General features: G+C 31.7%; 1 protein-coding gene across 1 annotated transcript; it reads left to right on the top strand.

Annotated features, from left to right (window-relative positions):
* The first annotated feature begins 2,936 nt into the window (after positions 1-2,936).
* LOC128182290 (uncharacterized) lies at positions 2,937-7,800 on the top strand. The gene is made up of 4 exons (XM_052850875.1): positions 2,937-3,036; positions 5,563-5,642; positions 7,085-7,173; positions 7,528-7,800. Exons 1-4 carry the CDS (start codon positions 2,937-2,939, stop codon positions 7,604-7,606), a joined length of 348 nt encoding a protein of 115 aa, XP_052706835.1. The 3' UTR covers positions 7,607-7,800.
* The last annotated feature ends 4,467 nt before the right edge of the window (positions 7,801-12,267 follow it).

Genomic DNA, 12,267 nt, shown 5'->3' with positions numbered 1-12,267 from the left:
AACAGGAATTTAGTGAATTTTACTTTTTGCGCTCAGTTTATTAATTAATTAAAAGTAAAATGTTAATATAAAGAATAAAATGCTTTCTTTAATGATTCATGATGGTGGTGATCATTGCAGAAAAAAATTACCAATTATAATTTTTTTTTTTTTTGCAATGTTGTTACCTTCATATCCCGAATGAATTACCAAAGAAAGTATTTTATTATTTAAATGACTTAATCGAAGCTATATGTTCTTGAAATAATACTAATCAAATTCAATATTAATAGTTTTATTCGATTAGTCTTAAAGTGGTTACTGTGAACAAACTTCCGACTGATTCGAACATACATTTATCCAATAGATCCCGTGTAATACACGACCATGCATCACACCTTTTCACATACAACCACTGTATATCTCGCAATGATTTTTTATTCGGACACGTATGGATCTTTGCAACAGACATTTTAATAAATCGTTGAATAGTTTCACCTTAAAGAATGCCTTTTGTTTATGTCTCAAAGCAAAGCAGCATATACCACAATGGATTGTGAATCGTTAGTTTTTGAAAAGAATAACAATATGGCAACGATTGTTGAACTTATCTACATTGTTGCTATGGTGAATATAGCTGCAGGTTTGTAGCTCCTGGTCTGGAAAAATTTGGATGGGCGACCTGGGAGATACAGTGCCACCAACTGAAAAAAATGTGTATTTATTTTTTGCGCACAACAACGTGCCTAGGTCATCCATCCGAATTTTTTTCACACTGGGAGCTTCAGACCTGCAGCTATTGTGAATATTACATCATTTATAGTGCACACTTTGTTATATTCAAGTGTTATCAAATTTGAACAAATATCTCTTTAAAACCTCTGGGATATGTTTATTTAAGCTAAGTAAATGTATTTTCATCAAGGAAGAATGTCATTATATAGATTTACCGCTCCATCATTCATACCATTGACATAAAATGATTTGCGAGGTTCAAACCTGAAATGAGAAATCAATAAAAAATATCTCTCTCTCTCTCTCTCTCTCTCCCCTCTCTCTCTCTTTGTCTGTGCATCTTCAAACATAAAGTCAGTACTAAATTTAATGAAATTTTTCGCTGTTTTTTTTTATTTTCTTTAGTAATTGATAATACATGAAGGTGTGATAATTAATAAATGAACAAATAACCATCTAAACTATGAAAGGTAAAGACGGTATCGATTATAATAGTCGAGACAGGGTGAGAAGAGCATGTCTAACTACCCTCCTTAGAACGCTGGGGATCGTTCAGGTTCGGGCACTGATTCTTCATACTCGGGCCCACAGTGTGTCCCTACATGGGTAGTTAAACTGGCACACTGGTCGGCTCCCCAGTTACCCCACAAAATCATTATGCGGCCAACATCCACCAATTGTTTGTAATAATGGAGTTATAAATATTTCTCATACTATTTATTGTGAAGTTCTATTACATAATTCCTGAATGTTGCCAGGCTCTGTGTCTTTCAAGCAAATATAATCTATAGTGTTGGGTTAGCTAGGTGAATTCAATAATTAATAGTCTATAAAAGCTATATACATGTAACCTAAATCTGTAAACCGAACCCGATGTGGAGTGCATTTTAAAACTAGTGAACATACGCATTATGGGAAAAAATACCGTGTAAACCATAAAAGGTAAATACGGTATCATTTACAATAGTCAATAAAAGCTAAACGCTTGTGACCCAAATCTGTAAACCGAACCCAGTCAACAAAACAATCTACGCAGCTGTAAAATCCACTAACACTTATATATAGAATATATATTGCAATTTTATTCCAAATTTAATTACATTAATACGAACTTACATATATCTATTAAAACTAAAATGAGTTAACAATTCTTTTGGTTTCAAAATCGAGCGTTTATACAAGCGGGATAACTTCACATATAGGAACACAATTAGCTGTGTTAGGTCTTGTCAGGGGTATAATTTTATACACCGTATACAATATTCTACACCGTATCTAGCATTTGATATCTGATCTAAATTAATACAACGACCATCCCCGCTTATTTAGTACATGTACATGTATTATTTATGAACTCTGTGTATTTTGTAAGCAGAATTAAAATTTTGGCTGTTACAGTCAAAACAAAATATTGATACGCGGTTGCATATCTTTTAGAAACAAAATGAAGGTGTTACTTGGTTGCAATCTTCTAACGTTATCTTACAGATAATTATAACAGATAGTTATAAGATAAAGATACCTGGATTATGTCATCGCTGTGACGTGTTCATCACCTACCCATTGCTTACATCATTAGCTGTCCAGTGATTTAGAAAATCTGACCAAGCAACCACTTCATATTAAGAATGAGACCAATGACTAGAGAGAGAATCAAATTTATTTATTTTACAGCTATTGAAAATAAATTGATTTTAAAAATCTAAAACATCCCATGCAATATGCCCGGAATTTTTTTTTCTATTCATCATGACTTGGTACTTTATTTTTTCCAGAGCCTTTGGCCTTTTCAATTCTCGAAATTCTCGGCCGAGTGCAGAAGATTATTTACAACTAGAAATATTACTTATTTTTATTTAATTAGAAAAAAGATTTACGCGAAGAGGGCGCATGAAATATTACATAAACATTTAACTACAGATACTTGTAAAGTCCCGGCAATTAGTATTTTTAGAAGAAAAATCATGGTAAATAAAGGAAAGGGCTAGCAAGGTATTTACTGAATGTTTGGTAACTAGTAGATTCAATTGTGAATAAATTAATACCCTTTCGTAAGATAAGCATCGTCTATGAATTTAGATTTTATGCTCAGTCAGATTCAATAATGCTAAGTTATTTAGATGAGATATATATATACACTGTGTATTTGTTGGTAAAAAAGCAAGTTGTTCAGACTAAACATGTCGCTTTGTCCTATTTTTTGACCTAATATGTGCGAGAAAATGGCATTTATGTCCTCTATTTATTCATTTGCATCAAGTCTAACTTACGGTTTAATAAGAATTAAGCCAAACAGTCCGAGGGAGAGACAGCCGTCAACAAGTAGGTATTTAGTATTTACGTGCTGTCTTTCATTTATCAGAAATACCACCTTCAATTATCTGTCATGATTAAGACCATCGTATTTGAAAATTTGTTTTCAAATAATAAACTCAAACACTGCAAAAATGTCCCTCAAACGATTGAAAAATAAAACTCAAATAACGAAATGTTAACGTTACTGAATGTATTTCACAGAGTCAACTCAATAGTTTCAGGATCAGGCTACATCATCAAAATTTTCAAATCCCTTAACTTATTCCTCAACTCAAATCCTTTAAAGAAAAATGCATAAACTTGAGGTCAAACCTCAGATTTGAGGCTGAGTATTGACTTGAGGAAAGTTGGTGACGGCGGGGCCTGATTTATTGGTTCACATTTTCTTTACAAATCTGTATTAAATAGTTATTATCCTAGAGAGTTAGGCACCCAATTGCAAATAAACGTAAAAAAAACCTAAATAGATAAAAATGAAATTTGTCAAAAAATCAGAAATTCAAGCAAATATATCATATACATATGTACATTTCACAAAACAGTCTCTCGATAATCTGAAATTGATAGATAGTAGTATGAATAACTTAAAATGAGGTCTAATTGTGAAATGCATTAGTAATAAATATCGTTACATTTGTGTTCAGTGCAGGTCCACGACTTTAGAGCCACAGACTACATTGTCTTTGTTCTCACGATAACGGGGTACCAGGATAAAAGAAAACGTACCCAGAAGAAAACGTACCCACGTTTTCTCCAAGAGAGAACGTACTCAGGTTTCTCTTGGAGAAATCATTATCATAATGTTAAATAGTTTTAAATACTATTTTACAGCATAAATATAGAGGAGTATATATATTTTATAGATATATATAAATTTAATAAAGGATTTGGACATGTAAAATAGTCTTAAATACTACTTCAATGCATACTTTAATGCATAAATATAGAGAAATATATTCATGAATTTAATAGCATTTTTTATATGAGTTTCTTGACTTTTTGAGATTCTTATTATTTATTACTCCAATGTAAATTTTAATCAAAACTATTATTGAACGATTTCTTTTATGATGGACTAATTGCCAACTAATTAAACTGCTTTGGCGATGTTCAGGGTACGTTTTCTCTAAGAGAATACGTTCCTGGATACGTTCTTTCTTGGAGAAAACGTACTCTAGGAATTGGGTACGTTTTCTCCTGGGTACGTGTTCTCTTGGGTACATTTTCTCCAGCTTTCGATCAAGGTCTCCCTTGGCATTGGAATCTACAATGCTCTCTCCGGAGGACGCCAGAAAACCAGAAAATCGTCGGTAACCGAAAAATGGCCGTTTAACCGGTGGCCATTTCCTTATTGGTGTCTTTTGAGTCGAGCATCATGATGTTAGGAACTCTAGCTGAAATCTACCGATACGGGATCCAGTGGATTTGGTCAAACGTCGGGTTTTTTTTATTGCTAACCTGTTAGCGGTTACTGTCATGGTTTCTCTTCTGCATCCTTTGAAGTTAACAAGTGCAAATGAAGTAAATAGTCATATATCAACACTTTTTAAGAAGACCCTCTGTAAAACATTCTGTTTTCTGGATCATTCAACTATTCAGTACCTAAGTTAAATGATAAGGGTGGTGTTTGTTATTAAATGTTTTTCTAATTCCTAAATGTAGGGAACGAATACTTATATTATCAAAAGGAATGCATATATTTGTATAAGAATGAGGATATTATTTAGATTGTACATTAGTATTTATACCATTAGGGCAATACTACACGTACATGTAGTATTTCACAGAATTGAACTTTAAACCATCTTTTTTTAATTCATAAACATTTTTTTTTAATTAGTATCACATAGTGACACGAGTATCAGTGTTCCAACATGGTTGAAAAAAAATTGATAAAAGTTATCAAAAATAACAGCAAACTTGCTTTTTTTCAAAAGCGAGGTTATTCTCTTCCGAATATGCACATTTATAGAATACGGAATGAAATGATTAGCCCTGGTATTATTGTGATTTCATTTCTTTGATATCCTACATCACGAGGTTACCAAATATATAATCAGAATTCCATGCATGCATCGATTAAAATTGTACTTCTTTTTTTTAATTTAACCCTTAACTCTTAATGGAACAGTTCTACACACTGATCTCATCCTTTAATTCCCAGTACCTAGAATTACGGTACAAATCATATTTTGTTCGGCTGGTGACGACTTCTCTAGGGATGCTTATCGATGTGAGTATAGTTGATATAAATGTATATGAGAAGATCATCTCGAACCTTTATTTCTTCTCATAAACTTTTACAAAGTTTCCACATCTAACATATGTGAACATGTTTTATTTGTAAACTGTTCATCACTTTAATTGGAATAATGCTATACAATTAAATCTTAGCTGCTTCAGCTATTATTCTTGGGAATTGTTCTTTATGTCCCGGATCTGGCTCTAGAAGCAGGTATTTTTGTGTCTGTATCTGGGTACAGTTATGAATTTCTTTTGCTTCTTTGCCACTTGAGTTTTTTGTATCTCCAGATTTCCAATCAGTGACAAACTTCGCCATTCGATATTCCATTTTGATTGTTGCATTTGCTGCTGATTTCTTCACCTTCATTGTAAGAAAACTTTTGAATTAACATCTTCAAACGTCTTCAAATGAAAAATGTAAAACTCCATTATCACATAGCAAACAATATTGGTGATACTTAACGTTACATTTATAATGTCAAACGACGCACGAACGCTTCCTTGCATTTTAAAGAAATTCCACTTCTTAATAGCAGTGAATTTTGTAACTAAAATATATCCTCTTATTTTCTATATCTCCTTTGCACTCTCAGTGCATATGCAAGTAAGTTATTAAGTCGTAAACAAACACTGTAAGTTATATGGTATTCGAGCATGTCAATGTACCCGAAATAAGATCACAGTACGTGTCTGCAAATCGGAAAAAATAACAGTAAGAAATATATGTAACAACAAAAATGTTTCATTATCTTCATTTAAATAAATGAAATTCCTTCTTTTTGCTAAATCGTACTTTCTGTTTGCAAACTTTTTTAAAGTAAGGTTTTCATGAAGGAAATGAACAATTTTCATAACTCACCAGTTTTAGATTACTGTTACTTTGGCTTTCTAATTTTCAGTGCAGAACAAACTTCTTGATAGTGTGTGTATTACGATATATTCATGATGTTCTAAAACACATATTTAGACAATATTTTGATATTTCTTTCGATATATTTTAGCAAAATTAGCTTATATTTCATAGAGGTTAAGAAAAAATGAACTCTAATTTTGGCCTAAAACTAGCTTATTTCGTGCTATGTCTCAATTTTTTGAGATGTGACCCCTACTTGTTTTACTTTTAAATGAGACATTATATGTATGTCTATTTGCTTGCAAAGTTTTGGAAAGATGACGTTACTATAATATTTTTATTTGCGTTCTAATCTGATTACTCGAAAATTTTGTAACATTTGTTGTGTTCATTATGTACTGGCCTTTTAAGCCACCAGTAAAGCAAGAATATTTAAACTTTGACTTAGATTTTACTTTTATAGTCACTACATGTGTTTAACTTCATACTGTATTAAAATCATAACTAAATGATAGTTCAAACTATAGATATTTGTTTAATTTCTTCAATTATCAATTTTTATGTCAAATTTTAGCAAAAAATTCAGGAAAATTATCATTTCTGTTTGGGGCCCTATATTCCAAAAAATGGCATTTGACATGGGTCACAAATAAAATAAATGAACATTTTAGGTCACCATCTTTATATCTAAGTGGTTTTCGGATGATTGACATTTCTATTATTTCAGTTGCCAACCTCCTTAACCTGTTTACACATGCCAAAAAGTAACAGTGTCTTAGGTCTTATAATGCCAAGTTGTTTCTAAGATTATAATGAATAGCTATCTTTTCTGCTAACTTTTTCATTTAATTTTTTATTCAAAGTCGCTAAACGGTGGATTTTGTTATCCTATTTAATTATCATTTGACTTCAAAAATAAAGTTATGAAAAAGTTTTGTGTTGATGTTTTGAATGCAGATTTTCCCATCTTTGGTCATGAGTATGTTTGGAAATATACTTGGAATGACTGGGTTCTTCGTCGCTTCAATATTCAGTGCTTCTCTCAGGTATGCATGGATATAACGAAACAAAATCATAGATTAAATACGTAAAAGATATACTCTCATAGGATTACACTGGGTTTTTTTTATAAGATTGTTATTATGCATACCATGATTAATATGAATCGTTACATGTAACATTCTATGATTAATTGAAATTACTAAATGTAACATTTATTATTTCTCAAATTCAACGTTTGTCTTCTAGGTTCGTTGAAAGTTAAGGTCAATTAAAACTTGCTGTTTTTACAAAATGTTGTCTACAAATAGCATAGTCACTAGAGTTATCAGTATATAGGATGATACTTACCATAATGAATTCATAAAATTTTATTTTTAAACATTTCATTAATGTTTTAGTACACTATCATCTGGGTGGGGCAGTATGTCGGCACTAGTGTGGCAGGGCTTTGTAAAGATTGGTAGAACATTCATTTAGGTGAATGCTTTCAATCGAGAAATTATGTTAAAATATCTTGTTTTGGAATCTTATCCACGATAGGATGTCCTCTGTCTTTTTCTTCTCGGGTGGTTTTGTCCATATGTCAATTCAAAAGTTGAAGATTTTCTTAGATATTGCATTGATCAATAGTTACAATGAACATAAAATCAATCACTGAAATGATGTCCTTTGATTTTCGAAGGGAGCCATTTTAGTATGGAGTAGCATGCAATCGTTGAATGGATAGCTACTGGAATGTCAGTGTCCAAAGGAATCAAAAAGACCCCGCCTCTTCCGAGTTTCCCGACAGACATGTGTTTTCAGTCCTTTCTGGTCACTCTAGCGACAGGATGACAACAATTTGATGTTTTCAGCTAATGTCACATCATATCCTTTCTTTTTTGTTAAACAATTGGAACTGTTTGTGTCGTTTTAAGAATTATGTATGAAATATTTAGTTGCTCTTTGTCCGTTTTAATCTTTAATTACTATTTACATGAAAAATATTCCATTAAAGCTTTTTGTGGCTTAATAAAACTCGAATAAGAGTTCTTTTAAACTTTTAAATATTTTAATCAAGCTCAATAAATGTTACGAGATACTTTTAGTCTTTTTGATGCGACAACTACAATTTGTATTCAAAAGGATTTTCAGGTTTTCAGGAGGTTCAATATGCAAATATTTATACCATGCGTAAAGTACACATTTGAACTTGTTTGTTATAATAATTGTTTCATAAAAAATTTAAATCATTAAATACTTTTAATTTGTTAATTACAGAGAAGGTCTTGTTACATGGGAAAAATCATCAAGAAAACAAACCAAATAATCAAAATGAAAAAGAATATCCCCTAGACACGAATGCGTTACGAGAATGATTGAGTTTTTCACATTTTGAAAGAGAAATTGTTAACAATTAAAAATTAGTATTGTGTATTTTAGTATGAAATATTGAAATTGTAAATACGTACCAAAGGAACAAAAACGCTTGGTTTGATATATGAATATTATATAGTGTGCATTTCGTGAGAACTGAGTTTTATAGCTTTTACTTTAAAGGGACTTGGACACGATTTGACTTGAAATTTTCTAATTTTATTTTTCCATTTTCAATGTTTTTATTGATAAATATAGAAGTTTATAAAATCATGTCAAAATTTGAAAGTCAAATATCAAGTTATAGGCAAGATACGGAGGTCATTATTCTTTGTTTTGTAAACAAAACTTGAATATTGTCATTTGTTACATACGTGTTGTATTGGCGTAAGTTTCAATCAAATGTATTTTCTTTTGTTGATAATAGTATTTATGAAGATATTGAGTTAGTTTGAATTGTTTTTTACATGTCATTTTGTCCAAGAGATGGTATTTCTCTACATTTCATTTTTTGTAAACAGCTAATAAGGCTCGAGCTTTGTTTACATAACAATCAATTCTTACCTCTGTATCTCACTTGTAACTTGACTTTAACATTGAATTTTTTGGTCAATAATTTAAAATCCACCAGTAAACCATTTTATACTTAAAAAATAAAAATCAAATCGTCTCCAAGTCCCTTTAAATAATGAATTAGGAATTTGCTTTTTGGAAATCATTTTGTATCACAGAATTAAAAGTGAAAATTGTTGTTCCTTAATGATATTTTTATGTGACGTGTGATTTCTTTTTTCCTTTATCTTAAATACTATTGTTTACAATCATTATGTCCCCCGGATGTGTGTCGGATGGTTATGTAATAATTTTGTGTCATCTCTGGGTAAAATTTCTATTTTTGATACGAACTATAAGAGGTTCGAATATAAGAATGGTTTCTTGCGACAATGTGATCATTACTGATCTGTGAAAAATCCTCCATTGGAAGACAAGAAGATGACGTTATAGGAGTTGTTAATATTGAATCGAAGTTTAAAGAGACAGTACAGCTAAAAACATATGTGTGAATAACTTCAGATTTACCTATTGTATTGTTAGGAAATAAGAAATAACGTTGATTGTAATAGTTGAAAAACATAAGAATCCCTTTCACATACTTGATTAACGTAATTATGAACTTCCGGAAATTTAAGGGTCGTACAAACCGGAATAATCTTATATCGTTTATTTGTACCACGTGGACTTTGATTGACAGTAATTGACACGTACTGAAAACTACAAGATCTTTGTCCGACTACGATCATACGGTTATACGAGGTAAAAGGGACTCTCTAAACGGAACGCATCCCCACTAGCTAATTTATAAATGGTTTACCTATTTCGGCTCATTTTAAAATGAACAGACATAAATATGTCAAATAACCCCTCAAGGGGCCTCATTTACAAAAATGAATTTAGGTTGTAGCGACACGATAAACACCAAAAATACATGCTTACAAAATTGTGTTTATTTTAGAAACTTTGAACAATTATTACCTCTAAGAAGTAGAAAAGACATATTTTTATCAACAAACATGTCCAGGAGAATCTCCGCGAGCCCTGCATCTGTTTTCTTTACAGTAAATACGCATGCGTAATAGTAAAGAAGGCTGAGCCCCGTAACACGTTGCGATGTAAATATGTGATAGGTTATACGTTATTATTAATTTTAATTAAATAATTAGATTTATTTCATGGAGAGTTTGTAATTTTCTGAAAGTTTATACATTCATGAGTAGTACAAAAATACCGAACCCGATCGGAAAACTTTTTCATATCGGTTTATTGATAAGACGCGCCGTACTGTCTCTTTATTGCCTTTAAAGCTGCATGGTATCTTGATTGACAAATCATGCATAATTAACAAAAAAGTTGATAGTTATTCAAAAGTTTTAAATCTAGATATTAATTATGTATTAAACGCATCGGAGTCTAATTAATAGCTCTAATTTCAAAATCATTTCTAAACTCAAGATTCTTTTTTAGAAGTAGTTTGTAGTTTCAACGATTGTAAAAGAAAAACATTAAAATTACAAGCTATCTGATATAAATTTTGCTTAACAGCCACTATGGAACAGTAATTTTTATCAATTTGAAAATAAAAGAATTTTTCATAAAAGTTAGAATCAAAGCGGGATATTGTATGTAAAGGATCTTTTTAATGCTAATGGCCAATATGAAACACTTGTCATCTACTCTTAAACAAAAGCTAACTGAATATGTAAATCAAGAATATTTAGAAATGAAAAATGCTAATAGCTAACTATCAACCATCTCAAAAATCCATAGAGCGAAATACGAATTTAAAGCAGAGCAACACGTACCTCTAAAAGATAGAGGTGGAATCAAATGCCTAGGAGGAGTAATCATTCCCTGCCAACCGGTCACACCCGCCGTTTGCTCATTGCCAAGGTCATGAAAAACAGAAAACCCGTAGTCAGTCCAGTGTATAAATAATGGTCTAAAAAGTATGAAAAATGTCAGTTAGCCTGTGCCCTAGTGAAATATTGTACTTGCTGACAGGACCTTTGTATAGACCATAGTCCTTGCGTAAAGATGATTTTAATCGAGGTTCTTAATGTTCTTGTTCCAATTACGTGTTTGCAAGTAGCATGCATTGTTTATGAAATTGTTCGTATGTAGAGCACGCTCTTGCATAACGAATAAGCTAAGAGAAATAAACCCCATAGGCAGGTGATTATGGTATATTGCTACATAAGTAAGGGAAGTTAAATTCAAACATAACGTTTAGTTAATCATATAGTTTTGTTGTTCAGTTACCATTAACTTTTTTTTGGGGGGGGGGGATATCCAAATATGAAACAGATGTTTCAGAATCTGTGGCATCTTTTATTTCAAGCTCACTGGGACATATTGAGATAGCATAAAGGAGAAAGTAACAGTTGTTATGATAAAACATCATCAATATATCTAAATTTGGAGTTAAAGGCCACAGCAAGAACTTTATTCCATTTTTTGCACAAGCTTTTGAATGAGTTCTGCTTCATAAGAATATAAACATAAGCCATCCAATAGACGAACACAATTTTTGCCCATGGGAATTCCGACTGTTGGAAATCCTGGTCTCCAAAAACTACATAGATGTTGTCTATCTGAAATTCAAGTATCTTTTTTTGTCAACTTGTGTGTGCAATCATAATGGGTTTTTATGAAATAATTTCTTAGATTTCCAGTGACAAGGTAAGACAATTTACGAGTTCCATTTTTATTGAAGAAACAACTGTCGATGATATCAAAAAAGCCTAGATATTAATTCGTCATGGTGAATGGTTGTATGAAGCGTTGAAAAATCGTACGTTTAGATGTTACTGATTTTGGTTTTCAGCTGAACTTTTTTTGTTTCTTTTACTTTCACATAGACAATGCAGTAGAATATAGATATAAAAAGTGGTGACAATTTTTTTCTGGTCACATTTTGACTGGTCCATCTGTCCGTGAACTTTTCATATTTTTTTTCAAAATTTTTAACATCTACTCTACTTGGCCAGGCACGTAGCATCGTTTTTGAAAGTGGGGGGGGGGGGGGGGGGGGGCCAGACACATCCAAAAAAATCTTGACAAGCAAAAAAAAAAAAGGGGGGGGGAATTTAAAGTTTTCCAAAATCTTCAAATTCCTAATCCGTGGGGGGGGCTAGCGTAATTTATAACTTCAAGTATATAACTTCAATTTCAATCCTTTTCATATCAATTTTTTACATACTTCCAAAAAAGTGGGGGGCCAACTC

This window comes from Crassostrea angulata, chromosome 4, assembly GCF_025612915.1.
Source record: "Crassostrea angulata isolate pt1a10 chromosome 4, ASM2561291v2, whole genome shotgun sequence".
Classification (NCBI taxonomy): domain Eukaryota; kingdom Metazoa; phylum Mollusca; class Bivalvia; order Ostreida; family Ostreidae; genus Magallana; species Magallana angulata.
The sequence above is the reverse complement of the archived record's forward strand: the minus strand, read 5'-3'. Positions and strand labels throughout refer to the sequence as shown.